This window comes from Plasmodium brasilianum, chromosome 8 (assembly GCF_023973825.1).
Source record: "Plasmodium brasilianum strain Bolivian I chromosome 8, whole genome shotgun sequence".
Lineage (NCBI taxonomy): Eukaryota > Apicomplexa > Aconoidasida > Haemosporida > Plasmodiidae > Plasmodium > Plasmodium brasilianum.
Window position 1 is genome coordinate 1,065,187 of NC_090121.1, and position 23,801 is coordinate 1,088,987.

The following is a 23,801-nucleotide window of genomic DNA, read 5'->3' on the forward strand; positions in this document are numbered from 1 at the left end:
TATGTACGTATAATATATGAACATTTGTGTATACGTGTTCATATGTATGATCGTAGAAGTACATAAACATGTATGGGTATAAGGGATTCACTGCAACATATATAAAAAAGAACAATTATATAAAAACATAAAAAGAATAAGCTTAAATAATTTTTTTCAAAAAGGGTTTGAAAAAATATTTATTTTCTTTTAATTGTGCTCTTACATTAAAAAATAAAAAAAAAAATTAAGGAAATATAAACATTTTACTTTTTACTGTTGGAAATTCTAAAATTAAAGAAAAAGAAAAAGAAAATAATTATGCAATAAAGTGAAAAAAACAAAGCTAAGTTTTTGCGTATCACCACACGTAAACATTATGTATATGCATATATATATATATATATATAATATATATATATATAACTCATACATATACGTACATAATCAAAAGCTCCTGTATTCGTATATTGTTCCCTATTCCTTGATTTATTCTTTTTTTAAAAATTTAAATATACGTACATATATATATATATATTCCTCTTCGAATATTTAAAAAAAGACTGTAAAAGGATTTTTTTTTTTTAAATAATTTATTTCATTTGCAAAATGAAGAATTTATATGGCTTATGGAAAATGATGACGAGTTTATTTTATTTAACTATTTTATTTTATGTAACTTTATTTTATTTTATTTTATTTTTTGTATTTCCGAGCAGCCTGTAAGTTGTGGCAAATAATAAAAATGAAATAATAAATTAGTGAGATGTTAAAGGCAGAAGTGCGCAACCCTTAAACCAAAATAATTTGAACAATAAGAAAAGTATATATCATTTTACGTATACATATTATTTACATTTAATTAAAATAAAAAACAATAAGTTGAAGTGAATGAATGAAAATAGAAAAAAAAAAAGAAAAAGCGCGTGAGTTGTACGAAATTTTTATAAAAAAAAGTTAACAACAAAGACAAAAATGAATACATAGTACAGAGTTGTATGTATGTATGTACGTCTGTATTTATGTATATATAAGACTCATCGCGGGAAGATGTTCCATACACGCGCATAGGTGCGATATACTTAAGTTATATGCACAAAATTTGGATGATGGTTTTGACCCATATCCATTGTTATTTACCTGTTGACATGTACTTGTTGGCACAATTGAAAAAAAATAAGAAAATATCTTTCAGTATAAAACGATGAATATTTTTAGTAACAGTACACATAATAACGTACATCCATATGCACATGTAGCGTTATTATATGTTCTGTCCTTTTCATCCATATGTTTTTTCATATTGAACATATATGCTAGTTGTAACTCCGTATATAAAAGGCATTTATAATAGTATGCGCATTATTACAAATATGTTTATGTGTATTAGCAACTTAATTATTTTCCCCCATAACATTTAGAAAAAGAACTACGAATAATTTTTGCGAACATTTATTTGTTTATGGTAACACTGGTATTTATTCACCGTTATGTACAAAATAATTATCCATTTAAAATTTTAATTTTTTAAAGATGTTTTTTATTTTCACTTTTTTTAGTTTAAAAAATGGAAGGAAAAAATTGCATATATTGAACATATTGAACATTGAACATATTGAACATTGAACATTGAACATATTGAACAAGTTTAATAAATTGAAAAAATAATAAAGTTTACTGTGTTAAAAAATTAAAAAAAATTTACAGCTACGGGGTATCACTGTCTGAACGTACATTGCGCGCTTCTTATAAAAGTGTGCGTGAACATTGTCAAATTATGGGGGAAATTCTTTGTTTGTATTACATGCATATATATGTACATGCCCATATGATGCATTTAACGATACAACTACTAAATAGTTTTTCAAATTTTTTTCTTTATAAAATGAATATAAGCCCACTTAACTAATAATGTATGGCACATTAAATTGTTCTGTTTTATGAATAAAAAAAAAAAAAAATGTTTTCTTATTTTTATAAGCAAAGAAATGTGCCTAATATTACTCTTCGGATTCTTGAACGTTGCTGTTATCATAATTCGAGTCGTTATCATCTAACTTGTATTCTTCATCAATTTCGTCAAAGGTTCCTGATTTTCTGTTTAACAAAAAAAAAAAAAAAAAAGAAAAAATAACAATCAGGGATATAACGAAATGACGAAATGGCGAAATGACAAAATGATAAAACATTAGAATGATGAAGTAAAAAAATGATGAAGTAGAAAAATGACGAAGTGACAAAATGACGAAATGACGAAATGACAAAATGACGAAATGACGAAATGACGAAATGACGAAATGACGAAATGACAAAATGACGAAATGACAAAATGACGAAATAACAAAATAATGGAATATTCTTCCTATACACGCATGTACCATATATACACATATATAAGCACATGCGCACATGCACATGTACGAGTGACTACATTTTTTTGTTCGAAATCAAATTTTAATATAACCTCAACTTTTGTAACATCTTATATTCGTTGTAATGCTTTTTCCTCTTCTCCTTGAAATCAATATTAGATGAACCTTTACTATCTTGTCTTTCTACCAATTGGTTTAGCTTATTTATTAAATCGTCAGCAATGTCACTCTTCCGAAATAAAAAATTGCAATGAAAAAAAAAATATTACTACATTGTGTAAACTTTCAAACGAGGTTTATTAATAGCATGATGATCCATCGTAAGGTCGTTCATCATGCAGAAGAAAATATGGAAGAGGGGGGGAAGAAAAAAAAGGAAAAATAAAAAAAAACAAAATAATATAACAAGATAAAGTAATATAATAAAATAAAGCAATATAACAAAGATACACCGTTCCAGGATCAATATTAATAAAAATATGATACTTTGAATTATAACGAAAATTATATTAACGTGGTCCATTTTTTTTACCTGCCCTTCAACATTTCCCCCTTTTGAGTCTCCATATTTCGAGGCTTCATCTTCAGAAGCGCTGTCCTGCATGAAAATTGGTCGTTTGAAGGTAAGGAAAAAAAAAGTACATACATGTATATACATATATATTATATATATATATATATATATAAATATATTATACATACATATATATATATATTATATATATATATAAATGTATACACATAAACATATATGGACGGTAATGATATAATGAACAATTTTGGCGCTCTTTGTTCTTGCGTGGTCATAAACACTCAACTTGCTACAATGCATATACTCATGAACATTCATGTGTATTATATATATATGTTCCTATTTACACAAATAAACAAGTCGCTAATTTCTATACGTCCTACCATTAAAATAAAATTGAATGGGGTATTTGGTTCTAAAATTTTCATCCTTGAACCTCTTTCTTTGTCTTGTTCATTTATCGTCACTTCATCCCATGATATAGTTTTTTTTCTGTACATATCAGGCAAATATTATTAAAAAAGGAAGGACAATAAAAAAAAAAAAAAAAAAAAAAATGGTATCAAAAATATATAAAATGAATTATACATCCATAAAAAAGAGTGAATATAAACAATAAACAGGTTAATATTATGCAGGTTACGTATTTATACATGCGTACACACATATATACATACATACACACATACACATAACTGTAATTATACTCATTACTTCATATAACATATGCACTACTAAATGTTTAATAATTCGTTCACGTATTGAAAAAACTTTGTTATCACTTTTCGCATTTACACATATGCACGAATAATGCACATTTGTATGTATATACTTGTACACACATATATATATAATTATTTCTTCTTTTTCGCTTTATTTTTCGCTATCTTTTTTTATTACGTGACTGATTTATCAATTTTTTTTTTCATCCTTTGTCTTATTGTTCATATTTTCTCTGTATATATAGCGCATATACATTTTAACAAAACACTACAGAGTTTGTTATATTATTTTATGCATAGGAAATATTCAAAAATTATTCTTCGAAATAATGTCTACATACATAATATAACACAAGAATACACAAACGTAATGAAATAAAAACGTGAGAGCCTAGTGAGGTGACGCTCGAGCTATATAAAAAAAATGTAAGCGCAGCAGAATGTAAGAACGTGGAAAATAAAAGAATATAAAAATATAACACTATAACAGTATAACCGTATTACAGAATAACAGTATTACCGTATAACAGTATTACCGTATAACAGTATTACATTATTACACTATTACATTATTACACTATTACATTATTACACTATTACATTATTACACTATTACATTATTACACTATTACAGTATAACAATATAGCAATATAGCAATAATAGAATGTAATATTATAACAAATGGATAAACATCAGAAATGTTTTCTTTAAATAAATTTTATAAAAACGTGAGATTTTTTTTTAAATAGCTTCTCAGCTCTCAAATTTGCAGTTAAATTTTAACGCGCTTATACGTACTTGCAAAAAGAAAAAGAAAAAAAAAAAAAAAAAAGAGAAAATGTGACATAATTATTTTTCGTAGTATTTTCATTACATAAATATATATATATATATATATTTTTTTTTTTTTTTTTTTTTTTTTTTTTTTTTTTTTTTTTTTTTTTTTTCCTTTTTTTTTATTTATATTTAAACTATTTATACTTTATTCTTATATATTATAATATTTTTTATTTTTCGTGCTTCATTTTGATACCTTTTTTTTTTTTTTTTTTTTAATTCTTTAAAAATGAATAGATAATTATTAGCTCCATAGGAAAGAATTTTAAGTGAAAACAAGAAGAAACAAAGAAAAAAATCGGCTAACATTTTTTTAACCATTTTTAAGAATCTCACCATATATATATAATATATATATATAATGAATGTATATATATTAGTGTATATATAATATATATATATAATGAATGTATATATATTAGTGTATATATAATATATGTATATATAATATGTGTATGTATAATATGTGTAGATTTATGATATGTGTGTATGTATATATATGTGCGTATATGTAATATATTTGTGTATATATATAATATGGGTGTGTATATATTATTGTGTATATATTATTGTGTATATATAATATATGTGTATTTAAAATATGTGTATTTAAAATATGTGTATTTAAAATATGTGTATTTAAAATATGTGTATATATATTTATACATATCTGCATTATAAGTAACGCTAAGCTTTACATTTTAAGACACTTTCCATATCCCCCCATTTACTCATATGTATATTAAATAAATACGTATACAGTTAAAAGAATATGTAAACATGTGTAGATAATTTCCAACTTTTTATTTCATCCTCTTTGCAAAAACATCATATCTTATCAAGTCGTATTATACGCATATATGTAAATAGGGGGCATGTGTCATTTCTTTGTAATACTATGTATTCATATGTCTTATTATTGCGAACGAACTAATAATTTTTATTCTAATTTTTTTTTTTTTTTTTAAATAAGGCCTTTTGTAACATATGTGTATACATTTTCTACGTTTTATGATAATTTAAAATTTTGAGCATTTGAATTATATGTATGAATATAAGAATTTTTATGGATGTTGTAATTTTGCTGAGTATTTGAAGTTTTTTTTTTTTTTTCTTTACAACCTTTTTGCGAGGTTTAATAGGTATATATAAATGGAAGGGAAAAGAAAAAGCTTAATCGAAAGCATATGCAAGTATGTATATATATGCGTTTGTATGTATCCATGTATCTAAGTATATATATGTGTGCGCGTAATTTCGTAATAATATGCTAACCAAAAAACACCTTTGAAAAATAAGTGAATAAGATCGCTTAATTATGTATTTTGCTACTCTGCGTGTTATTTTGTTTTTCAAAAATTGGCACATGGACATATTATTTTAAAAAAAAAAAGAACAGTACCACACAGAATATAACATTCACATCTACATTTAAAAATAAAAAATACAACAAAATTTGTTTATAAGTGTCTTTATAAATCTTTTTATACATTTTTTTTACATTTTTATGAATAGAAGAATTATATATACAAGGAATGACCTTGCATAAATGTGGTATGAACTTTTTTGAGCCGTGAAATCATTGTAACATGATAACGAATAATAATTTATCTTTTTTAAAAACAAAAATATTGGATGTAGAGTATGTATGCTTCTATCCTCATTCATTTATTCTTTCGTTCCTTCACCGTTCTTCTTTTTTATTTATTCTTTTTTTATCGATGCGCAAGATTTGAATGACGAATTATTTTATAGGCAATTTATGTGTAAGACTATAACCGCTCGTTCTTTTCCTTGTTCTTATCTTTGTTCCTATCTTTGTTCTTTGTTCTTTTTCTTGTTCTTTTTTTTTTCCTTTTCTTTTTCTTTTTTATATCTATGCTGTCATAAAAAATGTGCACCAGAAATATAGAGCTCAATTTTGCACGCTTTTCTTTTTTTTTTTTAAATAAAACATTTAAAAAGAAAAATGGCATATTCCTATGATTCAGATGCAGGTACATTTCAACAATTTCCCATATATTGACTTTTATTCATTTTTTTTTATTAAAAATAATATATCAAAAAGGGCAATTTACGAAATTAGTTATGCCTATATTATTATAACATGCGTTTCGAAAGTGATAAGGGATAACAAAGCCAAAATAAGTTCAACTTTCATTATTTTTAACAATGACTCGATGTTATTTATTCTATTATGTATAAATTTGACATATTATGCACATATATATAAGTATTAGTGCATAAGTAAAAATATATATATTCGTTTAAGAATATATATACCCAAGTGTAACAGGATAAAAAGGGCGTAATCGCAATTTCTTGTACACTTTACAGTCTGCAAGTTTTGCTTAGGAATATGTAGGTTTCCTTCTTTTTTTTTTTTTTTAATTTAAAGTACATTTTTGCTTGAATAAGCTTTATGTAATTAGTATAGTTCATATATACGTTTATTGAAAGGTATTCATTTTTTTTTTTTTTTTTTCCAGAAAACATTTTTCGTTATACTTTTTTTTTTTTTCTTAATTTGATATAACAAAAGTAATTTTACTATCATATGTAAGCAATGCGGTGTAGTATTTTTTATTTTGTGCAAAGTTTACCATTTTTTTTTTTTTTTTATGAATTTAATTAAAAAGATAATTTAGTAACTATTGGTTAGGAGTATATATACAAGTGTATAAGTTCGTTAATAAGTGCCCAGCAAAAAGTACATATGGAAATCTAGGAAATATACGAGTATACACAATTATTCATACGTACTGCGGAAAGGGCTTAAATATATATATATATATATATATATATATATATATACGTATATATATGCATGTATACACATGTATATATGTGTGTGCACCATTAATAAGTAAAAAGTACAAGTACAGGCAACGTACAAACGTGCGCAAAGGCATTTGTATATATATACAGAAAGAATCACGTAAGGAACTATGGCAAAGAAAGAACTAGTGGACGCTGGCTGCTTTATTTCACAGATGAACGAGTTATTATTAATAGACCCCTTATATATAAATGACGCCATAACTAACTATTTTAATAATTCTATAAATGATAAAAAGGCATTATTGCCAAAAGAGTCTTTGAATGGTATTTATTTCCGAAATGCAAAGGCAGGTTTATGGTCATCCTTTGCAATTCGAGAGAATAATAAATGTTCTTATATTTCACCAGAAATGTATAAAAGTATGAAAGACTCAGGCATAGATAGAAATGATGAAAATGAAACGGTGTTATCATTTATTTGTTTTAACAATACGGAATTTATGCACGAATATTTAACCGTTGAAAAAATTAATGAGTTAAAATGGGAAATTTTAGGATCAAACAGTAATCACATAACAATAAATATGAATAAGGAACAAAATAAATATTCAAAGGATGATAAAAATGCTAGTAAGAAACAATTGGACAAAGAAGAAATAGTTTCTTTAGAAAATTATTTTTCAAATATGTTAACAGTTGAGAGTGGGCAAGTTGGCTTGTTTTGTATCGAGTCCATAAAACATTGTGCAGATATGCTTCTTCAAAAATTTGGAAATAATGATATTAATAATGAGGAACAACTAGATAACCTCTTCAAACAGAATATGAACGACCTATATCCTTGGTATAATAAAATTTGTAATTTAACTTTATCATCATCTATTGCTATAATAGATTTTATTGATATGCCTATTGGAAGTGTTTGCATGTCTAGTGCAGATTGTGTAGTAAATTATTTATGTGAAGTTGTAAGGGATGAAGTAACGGATGAAGTGTGGGCAATAAGGGTTAACTTTTTAAATCCCTTAAAATAAGGAGTCTTCTCCACCTGAGCTTTTTTTTTTTTTTTTTTTATTAAAGAATTGAGCCTTTTTTGTAATATATGAAGTGCTGTGTGAAAGGAGCAGAAAAATGGATCAAGCAGAGGTGCACATTCATGTATGTATATGAGCGTATAACATTTTAACGGATGCATTATGAAGGTAAAAATACCTACCTGATGTGATTAGGAAAGAAAAGTTGAAAGAAATAAAATTTCTCCATTTATTTGAAGGCTTCATAATTGTAATATACCAGATAAAAGAAAAAGGTTCGTATCAATTGGCATATATGATAATATTTAACCCCAATACCAGCTTAATAGTGTACCTAGTAAACATCGTGTTTACCGAAATTTTCCTTCTTAATTTTAGTCCCTTTCACTGGTAGCTACATAACGTACCAAATTGTATGCATATATATATATATATATATATTTATATATTTATAATATGAAAACGCCCCCGCATTTCATGTATTTTTTTGTTTATGTATATACATATTACATAAATATCACTATTTCTGTTTTTTTCGTTATTTGGAACATTTTGTTGTCTAATTCAAAAAATTATTTTGTTTTAATTTGGGTAATTTAAAAAAAAAAAAAAAAAAAAAAAGCACGTGCATGCCCATTTTTTAATCTGTTATTTATTGATAATAACTGATTCATTATTAATTATATCGCTATTTTGTATATAAAAAAAAAAAAAAAAAAAAGACCTATATTTTTTTAAAAAGAGCCCTTGAGGAGCTTTAAGCCAAAATAGAAAAACGAATTATCTTTTAAATATGCAGTTAATGCTTGTATAATGTGCACATATGTTTATACGTACATGTGTACATATATGTACAAATAGGTGCGTAAATGTATGCACATATTTATATGTTCCTTTTAAATTGAAGAAACAACATTTGAATAAAAGTCATTTACTCCTTTTATCAAACTATCATAATTAAGAAATATGCCCTAATTAAAATAAACAAGCAGAACGAATATATCCGTATTCTATTCTGTTCTTTAACTAAAAATTAATTGTGCTCACTGGTGATACATTTAATAACATGCTTTGCGGTAACATTCCATCGTCCATAATGTACTTAAAATTATGTGAGGTTCTTTTATATATATATGTATAAATATATGTATAAATATATGTACAAATATATGTACAAATGTATGTACAAATGTATGTACAAATGTATGTACAAATATATGTACAAATATATGTACAAATGTATGTACAAATGTATGTACAAATGTATGTACAAATATATGTACAAATGTATGTACAAATGTACGTACAAATATATGTACAAATGTATGTACAAATATATGTACAAATATTTGTATTTATGATTAAATCGGGTGAAGCATTTTTTTGGGGTTATATATTTATTCGTATATAAACGTACATACATAATACATGCATAAATAAATAGGTTGATACACATCTTCGCACTTCGGAAAATACTTGTACTGAACAGAATGCAGACACATGCGTGAAAAGGTGAGACATTTTTTTTTTTTTTACTTTTACTTCTCATGACAACACAGTAGCGTTTTAATTTTTTTTTTCTATCCGTTACTGCTGCTTGTCCTTTTTTTTTTTTTTTTTTTCTATTGAATTATATTGGTTTGAAACTTTTATGTTACGTTTATGTAGTGTGCACTTTTTTTGTTCATATAAAATTTACTTATGATATTTTCATTGTCTTCCATTTTAACGTGAACGACATGTTCCATATTTTATCCATCCTATACGTTGGTTTTTATTTCTTTGCTGTTCCTAATTTTTTTTTACTATTGTCAGATTGGAACTAACATTCACGCTCAGACTATAACAAACACGCGCTCTCAGATTATCATTAACATTCATGCTCATATTATCATTAAAATTCTTATATTTTAACCTTTTTTTTTTTTTTTTTCTCTTTTTTAAACGAGTAAATGTGAGAGGGCAAGAAAGCCACCTGGTGAGTAGTAAGTAAAAAATGATTATAAGCCAAAGAAAAAAAGACCTTGAAATTGGTACATTCGAGAAAGAAATACATGAAGAATTGGAAAGGGTATACAAGAGTGAAAAGTTTTACAAATACGCTAATGAAGAAAATTTTGAAAAGTTTGCATATGAAGGTAAAGAAGACATAACCGATTATAAAATATTTTACGATAGTATCACTACTCAGTCAAAGGACAGAAAAAATAACTCAGGTATCATATATAATAGTATTAATTCAATAAGGTCCTTTAAAAATTTTATAGGAAAGGAAATACCTATTCAAAAGGAACCTCATTACAATATCATTCCCGCAAATGTAAAAATTAAACTGATATCAGTAAAGAGGCATGGCAGTTATGCCCATGGTACATATTGTACATATTGTGCATTAAGTACATATCATACGAACTGCACGTACTGCATCCATTGCAACAGTTACAACTGCGGCAAGGGCGTTGTTGCAAGAATAGATGAGATAAGGAATACACTTAGTTGTATAAAGAATAGCCTTCACGCTAAGAAAAAATTAAAAAAAAAGAAGGAAAATGTACATACCATGGTAGACATAGATAGCATTAATTTGCTTTCTAACTTGGATCGTGTACGTAATAAACTTGGTAAAATAATAAAATTTGTAGAAGTGTCGGATGAAAATTTTTGTGATAACATGAGATATTACAAATATATTTATAACTGCTTTACAAAATCGGGAGAAATGAATATTTTTGATATAATACGAATGATGAAAAAGAATGAAAAGAGTACAGAATTATTAACAAACAAAATGATAGTTATAAATTATAACAGTGTACTATCACTTCGAAAAACAAACATGTACAAAAATTTTAAAGATATTGTTTATAAGGCTGATATGTATGAATCGTTGTTCTACAAAAAATGTTTTAACAAAAATGAAAACGTTGCAAGCATTTTGTTGTCCTTTTTTTTATTTTTAAATTTATGTTTAAATGAAAATATGTATAAAAGAATAATGAATTATATTTACTTATTAAATTTTGAATTAAAAAAATGCGTAGAATATTTAGAAAGTAGAAAGAAGGATATAAGAACGTTGCACATATTATTTACGTACGTGAAGTCATTAACACTTGGAATTAATTACAATGACATATCATTATTTATTGAAAATATCTTTCGCATTAATTTAAATGAAAATAATGAGAAGTTATTAAAAATTTACAAAAAATTATTAAATAACGAAATTAGCATAAGTATAATATCAAAAGAGGCAAATAAAATAAACAGTACAATTCAAATGATGAATCACAATTTGGGGAAAAGTGCAAAAGTAATAAAATCAGTACTACACAGCACAACATATAAGCTTTAAAAAAAAAAAAAAAAATGACTAGTAGACAAAATATGCATAATTGACAAAATATGCATAATTGACAAAATAGGTAAAATTGACAAAATAGGTAAAATTGACAAAATAGGTAAAATTGACAAATGGACAAAATAAGCATAATTGACTAATTTATTTAGAAATATACGTAAACATGGCATATTCACTATGTAAAAATACCATTAATCAAATAACTTTGAGCATTAAAAAATTTGTTTTTTTAAAAGTACACATGCTGATTAATTTTTTTTTCTTGGACTGTTTTTTCCATTTTTCTGGCCACCCTTTTGTTCATCTTTTTTTTTTTTTTTTTTTTTTTAAACAAATTATAAAGTTTAAAAAAAAAGAGTGCTAAAATACAAAATGAATTGTTCATAAAAAAGGGGAAAAAAAAAAAAAAAAAACAATTACAGTTCCTCGATGCATAAAAAAAAAAAATTAATTATGTCATAGTAACTTTTTGAATATTAACAGGAAAATGTCATTTGCGTTAACGTTATTGATGTCCACTTGCTGCACTTCAATTTCTTTGTCGCTGAATTTAAGTCTCTTGTCTATTTCTGCAAGGGGAAGGGGAAAAATGCAGACGTTTTTACGCAAGTGTGGGGATGTATATATTTACGTATGCATGTAGGTATTTACGTAAGCATGTAGGTATTTACGTAAGCATGTAGGTATTTACGTAAGCATGTGGGTATTTACGTAAGCATGTAGGTATTTACGTAAGCATGTAGGTATTTACGTAAGCATGTAGGTATTTATGTATACACGTAGGTATTTACATATGCACACATCAACTTGCTAACAAAGTAAGGTGAAAATCTTTTCGCGGTACCTAGCAACTTGAAAAAGTGCTTATTGTCCTGAATTTTTAAGATAAACGAGTAATGGTTGGACGATATCATTTCCGAGTGGACCTTTTTTATTGCCTTATATTTCATAAGAAAATTTTGCACATTTTTATGGGCTACTTCACATATTACAAATTTAAATAAATGAAAAAGTGAAATGTTTTTGTTTCTGTTTAAGTAGGAATGGACATATGAAAGCTTGTCAATGATTAAGTTGAGCAGGACTTTATGAAATTTTGAAAGAGTAATTAAATTATTTTTTTTTTTTTTGTCATTTTTTCTTTTCTTCATTGTTTTGAAAATATAATATAAATTATGTAAGTTTAAAAAATTTCTTTTGGCATTCTTTTCAAGAAATGAAATAACACAATTTGATTGTTTATCGTCATATGATAGAGACATGTTATGGATATGTTTATACTTGTTATCATTTTTATTATACATCCGCACCACTTTTTGCAGCTTCGTGAACGCATGACTGTTTGCACAGAAAAACATTTGTATATATTCGTTTATCTTATTTTCATGTATTCCTTTTAATTTTACTTCAAACAAGTAGTAATTTTTAAAACTGCGAATTATATTATTTGAATAATTCTTATACGTAATTCTGTTCTTGTTAAATAAATATAAATAGTCATAATATAGTATATCCGTGTATATGTGAGTGTAAACGACAAAATTCTTAAATGCAAATTTTATTTTCAATATGTTTTCCTTTATAAATGAATCGATAATATTTTCATTCACGCTTCTTAGATTCGACGATATTAGACACTCCCATGGGTTATCATTTCTGCTCTGATCATCGATTCTCCCCTCGCACCTGCCACTGCTACTGCTACTGCTACTACGACTACCGCTTACTCCGCTAACACCGCTAACACCACTAGTTCTGCAAATGAGCATGTCCTTTTTATCTTCGCTGCGTACGCGGCACCCTTGCTCTGCCGATCTCACAACTACATGCCTTGAATGTGATTCACTTGTATCGTAATTATCCCATTTATTCAAAACATCGCCTTTCGTTCTATGTTGAAACTGGTTAAGCATAAGTATATTTTTTAAAATAATATTTATATAAATTTGTGAGCAAAAATCAATATTATCATTCAGTTTATATAAGAAAATAATTTCATCTTTTCTTAACAAGTTAATCATTAGTTCAACTTTCTTTTTCATTCCTCCACTTAGTTGATCACAGTTAATATGTATATCACATTTTAGATTAACTATAAGCATTAACATATTAATAATATACAATACTTCTATATTACTCAGTTTAATTTTTTTAAATATTAAAATAACCTTAAAATGTTCATATATAGACATGCTAGGTACTAACACTATTTTATAATTGTTCTCATTAAGCTTTCGGACTTTCTCTGCATAAAACCCTGTATGATTTTTCACACCATTCTTCTTCTTTTCATTGGTATAATGGCATGAAGTAATTTCACTATTGCTCCTGATGGAAATTGGAGTGGTACTCCTATTGGTCGTTGATGTGGTTTTTTCGTTACTAGATGAAATGCGACTCCTAATAATACTTTTAGTAGTACTACTACTATCGTTATTCTCTTCTCCCAAAATAACATGATCGCTATTTTTCGAAAAGAAAAATTTAAAAAAATAAAGGATGTTCAAATCGTTATTAAAGATAGATGAAAAGGTATAAATTTTGTAGGGTTCCATTTTCACGTTTAAATTTTTTAAAATATATTTTTCATTAATTCGAAAGCAGTTGTTATCTCTTCGATCATTGCTGATGGACTCTGTGGCGTCGTTATCGTTACTTAAATGTTTCCCCTTTATTTCTTCTTCTACTACTTTTGCTTCTTCTTCTTCTTCTTCTTCGTCTACTTTTGCTTCTTCGTCTACTTTTGCTTCTTCGTCTACTTTTGCTTCTTCGTCTACTTTTGCTTCTTTCTCTATTTTCGCTTCCACCCTTTTTTCATTCTTTTTTCCTTCATTCAGTACATACCGTACTCCTCCCCCGGGGCCCATATCAGCGGAATTTAATTTTTTGTAAGCAGTATCGTCCGAATTTCCTCCTGTGAAGCTAAAAAACTGTTTTATATTGGTCCAAAATTGAAAAAAGAATTTACTACTCTCCTTTTCTTCATCCTCTTCTTTATATTCTTTATTTGACAAGTAAAAGTGTTTTATGAAAAAGGTATATTTTTTTCCTCTTGTATCTTTATAATTATTGGTAATACTTCTTCGTTGTCGTATTCTTTGATGCTCTTTCTCTCTTTTGAAATGTAACAGACTGAAAAGTATTATGAGTAAATATATTATACAGTTAAGAAACAAAAATAGAAAATCCCCTGTAGTGTTAAAAAAAGAGTAGGTGTCTGTACAAATATTTTTCATTCCTTCTTGCACATTAGCATCATCATATACTCCATTATTTGTAAAATCATTGTTCATAATATTACTTATAACACCGTTTGTATGACCATTTGCTGCATAAGAAGCTAAGAGATGTCCAGCTATTGAAAAGTTGTTTCCTTTTACTCTTTGAAAAAATCCATCATCCACTTGCTTTAGGTGCCGTTTCATATTCAAACACAGACTTTTAATATTCATTAAATGAGATAAAGTAAATGAATCTAGTATTCTAAATATACATACAAATATATGAGATAGATTTATCAATACTTCATTATTATATGCATATGACAAAATAAGTAAAACATAAATAACGATAGTAATTATTCCACAGAAAATAAAATTAACAAACAAAAAGAGAATGTAACTATGTAAATATAATGAAGAAAATAAACATATGGAAAGATATATATTAAAACCATATAACATAAGAAAAAAGAAAAACGATGAATTCAAAAATACTTTATATTCAAACATATATAATACTAAAAATAAAAATATGATATAAACAATATAGTATATATATCCCAAAAATAATATCTGGAAATAGTGTACATATTTATGAACATCAAAATTTTCGAAAATTTTCATGTACTCCATTTCATTTTTTAATTTTTCAAAAAATACACAAAAGAAAATTACTATTGATAAAAATACGTACATATTTATATAAAAGTCTCGGATAAAATACTCGTGAAACCTTATCGTTAGCGGTTCGTTTATCACCTCGATTCTTTTCTTTCCCTCTACAAAGGGCTTCACCACATCATCTACTCGGCTTTTCATTGAATGGGCATTTAAGTCGTCGCTACTGTTCAAGCCACAATCATCGTTGTAAAAGTTACTTCCTCTTACCCTATCACACACCATATTCGCTTCTTCATCGATAGGGTAGTCGTTCGATTTAACATAATAATAATTGCTTCCCTCCCCGAGATTGTCCTTTTTGTGCGTAAAAAAATTAGACGACTTATCATCAGCACCACTATTACTTCCAAAATAGTAATCTAGAATACGTTTTTCTTTCGAAATTCTATTGCCATGAAAGGAATTTTGAAAATCTGACAAAATGTTAAAAACAGAATTGGTGTAGTAAGCATTGGAATGAATTGAGGTGTAGTTATAAAACAAACTCACATTAATTTCTACTTCTGTATTGTAATGCATATTCAAACGGTCCTCCTTCTTCGCTTGTTTTTCATTAATAAAAAATATATAGGATCCTAAGGATATATCATTATGTAATTGGGCTTTTCTTTCTAGGTAGTTAATGACATCATCATATAAATTATCCTCCTTAATAACCTCATCGATGTAATTAATTTTTTCCTTTAAACAATATTTTTCAAGAAGAGTACTGATCGTGTTATTATAATGATTGAACGAATTTTCTGCACCCTTTTTGTAGTAACCACCACTTTGTATATTTGCCAATGTAAGGAAATTTTCTGCACCGTTCACCTTGCTATTTTGAATTCTGTTCATGCCGATGTTCTCGTCAATATCCACTCCCCTATTTATATCTCCCTTTTTAAAGCGCCATTTTGGTGTCCACTTCATGTGCGTGTCTCTATCCTCGTTACTCTTACCAGAATTCATGGAAACAATATCGTCACTCTCAGTATCACTCTCAGTATCTTTATTTGAATTTATATGAGACGTATATATGATATAATAATTTACTGTGCTCTGTTGCAAGAAGTTAGATGTAATAGTTGAGTAGTCTAATGTAATGTTCTGCACTCTTCCAAGGAGGGACCCACATTTTATTATGAATAGACCAAAGGATAACATTAATAGCGGTACTAGAAATTTGTACCAGTAAAAACTTGTGTTACTTAAGTCCTTCTTTAATTTCATAAATAGTGTTGGACTGATGTATGTTGAAAAGAAAGTAATCATTTGCTTTACAAAATTTCCATCTTCTTTCTTTTGAAATAGTTTCCATGGAGGATGTCCCTGCGTCGAACCGACTATCCGCTTCTTTTCCCCCGTTTCTGTTCGTTCATCTGCTTTGTAATCGTCAGCAATAAGTTCGTGATATGCTCTAGTGTCTGCTCTGTTTTCCGCTCCTCTGTTCCCTCCTTTACCGTTTTGATTGCTTCCCTTTTTACTACTAACCAGTATATCATTTAAATAGCTAGCGTCTTGAAAGATTGTTCTGCCCTCATTTTTGCCACTAGTAAACAACGAGCTATTCAACTCATTAAAATATTTGAAATTATTGAAAAATAAATAAAAGAGGGGGTCCATCTTAATTAGTTGTCTGATATCTTTGTCATGCACATTTTTCAAAAGTTTTTTCTTCTCATTATATGTATAGATATATATATACGTATAATATATATCTACTGTTTTTAATTGATATGTAACCATACTTTTAAATCTGTTTAAAACACTTAACACATTTTTCAATGTATCTAACTCATTTATTTTATATGTACAATAAATATAATTTTTATTGAAAAAGATAAAACAATTTTTATGTTCTTTTCGGACACTTCTAATAAAATTTATAATGTTCTTTTTTACTACATCGGGGTTTACATCCTTTTCCCTTAAATTACCTACTAAAAAGTCGAATAGATTTTTACCGTCTGTAGGGATACTACTAGTATTAGCTATATCATATTTTTTGCTGTTTTGTTCTTCATCACTACCGTTTCGGAGATGAGCATGGTCATTACTACAACCATGATATGATGTACCTTCACTACTTCCATTTGATACACCAGTAAGTGATTGCATAATTTTTTCCTTACTTAAACAAGTAGCTAACTCTTTTCCACTTTCTGTTGAAGTAAAATTAATATTTAAAATGAATTTATAGTCTATCAATTTTTGGAATTGTCGTTTTGAACCATTAAAAATAATTTCCCCATTTTTAATTACTGCAATGTCATTTGCAAAATTATTAGCTTCATAAATATCATGAGTACATATAAAAATTATATTATTTTTTTTTATTTTATCAAAAAATTTGAACAATTTCGTTTTCGTTTTTATATCTAACGAAATGAATGGTTCGTCTAATATATATATATCTCTTTTTACAAGAAAACAAATAAATATAGAAATTTTTTTTTTTACTTCATCTATTAAATTTTTTATCGGTACATTTAAATATGAGCTTAAATTTAAATCATTCATAATTTTTAACGTCCTTTTTTTTTTTAAATATTTATCCATATTCTTGTTATAATATAACAGAAAAATTTTAATCGTTTCGTAGAAGGTTAAATTCTCATACAGTATAACATTCTGGCTGCAGTAGCTAATTTCTAAATCATTTTTCTTTTTATCCTTATTGAATTTATTTTTAAAATATGGAATTACACGACTACCCCTTATGAACGTACTAAATAAAAATAAGTTGTCCATATTACTGTAACTCCTGTTATGGTTAATGTTTGGATTTATGTTACTGTAACCATTGCCGCTATCCTTTGTGCTAATGTTACTGTTACTCTTACGGATCTGTATGCTACAATCCTTTCTCGTCTTGCTTTTAGCAGTATTTTTGAGAAAACTAATTTCACCGCTATTCTTTGTTATCATCTGTGTGATAATGTTAATGAGTGTAGATTTCCCCGATCCGTTCTCACCTAACAAAACGAATATTCTGTTACTTCTTAAAGTTAAGGACACATCTTTTAATATATGTTTCTTTCCATAAAATTTGTTTATATTCTGAATAAACAGATAGCAGTCACTTGTGTTCATCCTCTTTTTCCTTCTGCCCTTGTGCGATCCGTTAACTAGGTAAGTATTGTTTGGGGATATGCTAGTTCTACAGTTCATTTCGGCGCATTTATTAGACATAATTTTATTTGTATTACCACCATTAGTAATATTACCACCATTAGTAATATTACCACCATTAGTAATATTACCACCATTAGTAATATTACTACCATTACTAATATTACTATTATTATGATTATCATCACGATTATGGGTATAATTACTAATTTTATTTTTATTATTTTTATTTTTTTTTTCTCCAATTCCAAAGCTCTCTCTCCCTCCTCTAACTTTTGCAGCGTTTCCTGAATTTCCCTTCAAAACTGAGAAGCATTTCGGAGCATCCCGATCCATTTCTTCATTGAGGTCCACCATAAAGCAATTTCTGTACATTGGCCTTATGCCACTTCTGCTGCTGCTACTACTAGTAGTACTAGTACTGTTCATACTTTTTAGACATAAATTTCCTAAATTTCTATTTTTGTAATAAATTATGAAGGTTAAAATACATATTAACAAGATAAAGGAGAAGAAGGAATAAAACAGCAGGTGCATTAAACATATATTTTCAATTTTGATAAACATTTGCATATAATCTATTTTTATATTATTTTTAATTAATATAAAAATAAAATCTAAAGCTAAACAAAAGGAGGTGTGCGGAATTAACAAAACAAAAAATATTAAAACTTTCCCGGCTCCTGAATGTATGATCAATCGAAAAGATGAAAAAAGAAAAAACAATAAAAAAGAAGCAATATAATTTATTGCGCTATTATTTGAAAAATGCATACATATTACTGTAAACAAAAGACTATTCATAATAAAAAAAAATATATATAAATATAATAAAAAATAATTCATCAAACTTTTGTATATATAATAATAAATAATATATGTAAATATTATATTATAAAAGAACAACACAATAAAATAAAACAAAATCCAGGAATAATAATAATAATATTTATTTATTTTAATACAATAAAGAAATGTTTCCATATTTATCCTTCTCTCTTTGTTTATATCAAAACATATATTTACAATGAATAAACAAACACACAAAAATATTACTACTCGGAAAATATTCTTTTCAAGTGTATCAAATGCGTTTATTTTCATACTCTTTATTGGCATCTTATATACAAAAAAATCGTTCAAAGAAATCTTTACCCCTTCATTATTCCTATGTTTTTTATCTTTTTCATGGATACTTCCTTCTCCTCTTTCCATTTCCCATCTATTGCTCTTTTCCCTCTCTAACATATCCGCATTATACTGCAACAAGAACAAGTTAAACTGATACTCTAGGACTATGAAAAAGCTACTATAATACCACTCGTTAAAATACACATTAAAAGACAAGTCATCAACAGTGTTAAAACTGATAAAATTTTGTTTTAAGTTTATGTTTATATCGTTGAAAAAATATTTTTCACTTGCGCTTAACAAAGCGTAGTCACCCACTCTTATTTTGTAACTGACATTTTTAATTATTCCCTTTTCGTAGTTGTATATAAAATTATTTGGCCTTCCGCCCCTACCCTTTTCCTCGTACACGTCCGCCTTATCCAATTCAGCACTGTTTACTTCATCGCTGTTTACTTCATCGTTGTTTACTTCAACACTGTTTACTTCATCGCTGTTTACTTCATCGCTGTTTACTTCTTCTCTGCTGACTTCTTCTCTGGGGTACGCGGAGGGTATATCTTTCCCCCTTTCGCATTCCTTGTCGCAGTTGTTGGAAACAGCGACGAGAGCACTGTTAGAACTGTTTACACCTTTCGTACTCCTCCCACTATTAAGAGCGCCAGTATTCGTATCATCATGGTCCTCCCATGTACCGTTAACACTTTTGGAGGGTTTCTTTCCCCTACGACCATACACGTACGAGAAACTCAATTTGTTACTGTTACTGCTACTATTATTGTTACTACTATTGTTGTTGTTCTTCTTCACATAGCTGACCTTTTCAATATCGAGTAATCCACATGATAAATTCGTTTCAATTAAATTGCTTTTCACAAAATTGAAAAAAAATAATTTTTTTTTTTCATCACTAAAAAAATCTTTATACTTATTTTCATCTTTTAAATTTTTTATATCCCTAATAAATAATTTATATAATCTTAATTTTTTAACTTGTTTAATAGTATTTTCATCTATTTGTAAGTTTAATATGTTGTCATACTGTTCACTTGAATAAACATTTCTGTATAAATCATCTAAATTTAACGAGTCATCATGTCTTATATTATTTTTCAATTTGTTCAACAATATGGACTTATTTTCTCCTTTCAAATTATCCTCGTTATGTCTTTCCCTTTTTTTTTTTTTTTTTTTTAATTTTTTCACTTCTCCTGGTTTAAGTTGAATAGCATACTTTACATTTTTCAAGCACTCCTCTTCATTTTTGTAAACTTGAAATATATTCAAACCATTTTCCTCAGCATATGATAAAAAAGACTTCGATATTTCATTCTCGGGAGTAACACATATATGATTTACGTACACCGTGTCTCCTATCTCCCTGTGTTTCAAAAAAATGCATAATTAAATGGGGGTTTGGGGTGGGGACGGAGGAGGAAAATATGCATACGTATAAACATATATATATGTACATAGATTGGCGACCTAATTGAGGAAAAAATGAACACACGGAAGCAGAGGTTAGCAAAATGCTAACTATACACGTGAAACGTATGTCAATTTATTTTTATATGGAACACATTTGATACATTCTCCAAATTGCAAAATTAGCACTACTTTTTCTTTAAATGCAAATTTAACGATATTTTTTTTTTTTTTTTTTTTTTCATTAATCTAAAATCCAATAGTATTTTTTATTTTATTTTATTTTATTTATTAAATTGTAAAATTAGCACTACTTTTTCTTTTCTGTCCACTTACTTTGAGCACAATTCATTGCTCAGGAACAAGACATATTGCCTTATGGTATCATTCAAATCTACCTTATCATTTTCTGAAAAATTATTATATATCTCTAACGAGTCTGAAAGGAAAAAAAAAAAAAAAAAAAAAAGTGACACAATATCTAATGTAGAGGAGTTAATGCGAAAAATACAAAATATTAGTCTTGAAAAATATTTCAATTTTCTTAACAAACAGAAAGAAAACTTTTAATTAGTATAATAATGTTAACAACAACGTAATGAGAAGGGAAAATAATAATAATGCAATTATATATAAACGAAGAAACGACTGAAAGAAGGAAAGGCTGGGAAAGAAAAAAAAACATAAAATATAATTTCGACGTTGTTACGATTTTAAATAAATACTTTTATACATGAATAAAAAAATTACAAAATGGCAATGAGCTCAGAGTTTCCCTTGTAATGCAGGAAAAAAAAGATAAATATCGCACGATGAGTATTAAGTATAAAATATTGTATATATATGGGTATGTTTAAGTATATGTATATGTACACATAAGGATGAGTATTTCCGACGGAAATAAAGCGGACAACCATATTAAACACAAACTACTGAAGAAGTGTTTTCCTTTTTTTTTTTTTTTTTTTTCACAACTTACATTTATCACTTATATTCCTCAGAAACAAATGAAATGATATTAACAAAAAAGGTATTAGTAAAAAGAAAAAATAAAGAAACAGATCTTTTCTTTTTTCATAATACGTCTTCTTTACTAAACCGTATAGCTTACGGATCTTCATTATAACTTGATGAACTAATGTTATTTTTAAAAATAGTTAAAAATAACGAAAAGGAGAAAAATAAAGGAACGTAACCAACATAATATATACTATGTATTAGGAAAAAAACAAAACACAAAACAAACACATATATTTATATATATAATACTCCTTTTTGCAGAAAATAAATTATAATATTCATCAAATACAAAAAAAAAAAAAAAAAAAAAATTTCATCTTAAAAATAACACGAATGTAATACGAAAACAAATAGGTGTAAAAGATAAAGGTAAAGGTAAAAGTAAAGGTAAAAGTAAAGGAACCCTTTTTTCTCCTTTTTTACCATACATTAATCTAGCGTATAATCGCAGTAAAACAAAATGGTCATATAAATATAATATATTTATTATATACATATATGTGTAAATATATACGTGTAAAAAGCCTTTTTTTTTTAAAGATGTTTCAAAAACTTTTACTACATTAAAAGAAAAAAAAAAAAAACTAAATAAAAAGAAAAAAAACTGCAATTTTTTGTTCTAAATATTTCAGAAATGGTATATGCATATATATATGCATATATATATACATATATATATATATATATATATTATATACGATAAACCATCCAAAATAATTGGAAATTTGATGTTCTATAATTTAATGAAATTTCCTAAATAAAAGTTTGTAAAAACGGGAAAAGGTAAATGGAAAAATAAAAAAAAAAAGGCGAATACGAGAATGAGAAAAAAAACATCATTTGTTATATTATTTTGTTTTATTATGTTTTATTTTGCTTTATTATGTTTTATTATGTTTTATTTTGCTTTATTTTGCTTTATTTTACTTTATTTTGCTTTATTTTACTTTATTTTGCTTTATTTTACTTTATTTTGCTTTATTTTACTTTATTTTGCTTTATTTTACTTTATTTTGCATTATTTTACTTTATTTTGCTTTATTTTACTTTATTTTGCTTTATTTTACTTTATTTTGCTTTATTTTACTTTATTTTGCTTTATTTTACTTTATTTTACTTTATTTTACTTTATTTTGCTTTATTTTACTTTATTTTGCTTTATTTTACTTTATTATACTTTATTATGTTCTATTTTATTTCATTTTTCATAATTCTGTTCTATATTATTTCTTTTGAATTCATTTCATTCATTTTATTTTTTTCCATAAATCTAATAATTTTAGAATATTTTTAAATGAAGGGTGGGGAATAAAAATTTTTGTTTTTCATTTTTATGATAGAAGTTCGAAATAAAAAAATGGAATATCCAAGGTTAGAACAAAATATGTGAAAAAATAAATTTATATATACAACGTATATATGTACATATATACACATATACATTTATGCGTCCATATACATTTACACGTATATATATGTACTTATACATATATAAACCAATTCATACTGCAGTTATCATTTTTTTATTTATCTTTATAATAATACATTAATTTATTATTCCTTCTGTATAAAATATATATATATATATAT

At 26.4% G+C, this 23,801-nt stretch overlaps 4 protein-coding genes across 4 annotated transcripts; 2 read left to right on the forward strand and 2 right to left on the reverse strand.

Moving 5' to 3' along the window:
* Positions 1 to 1,979: 1,979 nt before the first annotated feature.
* On the reverse strand, positions 1,980 to 3,383 carry MKS88_002403 (protein phosphatase inhibitor 2; the record flags this gene model as incomplete). Its single annotated transcript, XM_067215408.1, has 4 exons — positions 1,980 to 2,076; positions 2,444 to 2,580; positions 2,884 to 2,949; positions 3,267 to 3,383. The coding sequence occupies 4 exons, from the start codon at positions 3,381 to 3,383 to the stop codon at positions 1,980 to 1,982; spliced, it is 417 nt and encodes a 138-aa protein (XP_067073838.1).
* Positions 3,384 to 7,391: 4,008 nt separating this feature from the next.
* Positions 7,392 to 8,258, forward strand: MKS88_002404 (uncharacterized protein; the record flags this gene model as incomplete). Its single annotated transcript, XM_067215409.1, has 1 exon — positions 7,392 to 8,258. The coding sequence occupies one exon, from the start codon at positions 7,392 to 7,394 to the stop codon at positions 8,256 to 8,258; it is 867 nt and encodes a 288-aa protein (XP_067073839.1).
* Positions 8,259 to 10,254: 1,996 nt separating this feature from the next.
* Positions 10,255 to 11,613, forward strand: MKS88_002405 (uncharacterized protein; the record flags this gene model as incomplete). Its single annotated transcript, XM_067215410.1, has 1 exon — positions 10,255 to 11,613. One exon carries the CDS (start codon positions 10,255 to 10,257, stop codon positions 11,611 to 11,613), a length of 1,359 nt encoding a protein of 452 aa, XP_067073840.1.
* A 462-nt stretch (positions 11,614 to 12,075) lies between these two features.
* On the reverse strand, positions 12,076 to 22,312 carry MKS88_002406 (ABC transporter I family member 1; the record flags this gene model as incomplete). Its single annotated transcript, XM_067215411.1, has 6 exons — positions 12,076 to 12,188; positions 12,464 to 15,102; positions 15,574 to 19,258; positions 19,742 to 21,147; positions 21,528 to 21,630; positions 22,171 to 22,312. 6 exons carry the CDS (start codon positions 22,310 to 22,312, stop codon positions 12,076 to 12,078), a joined length of 8,088 nt encoding a protein of 2,695 aa, XP_067073841.1.
* Between the last annotated feature and the right edge of the window lie 1,489 nt (positions 22,313 to 23,801).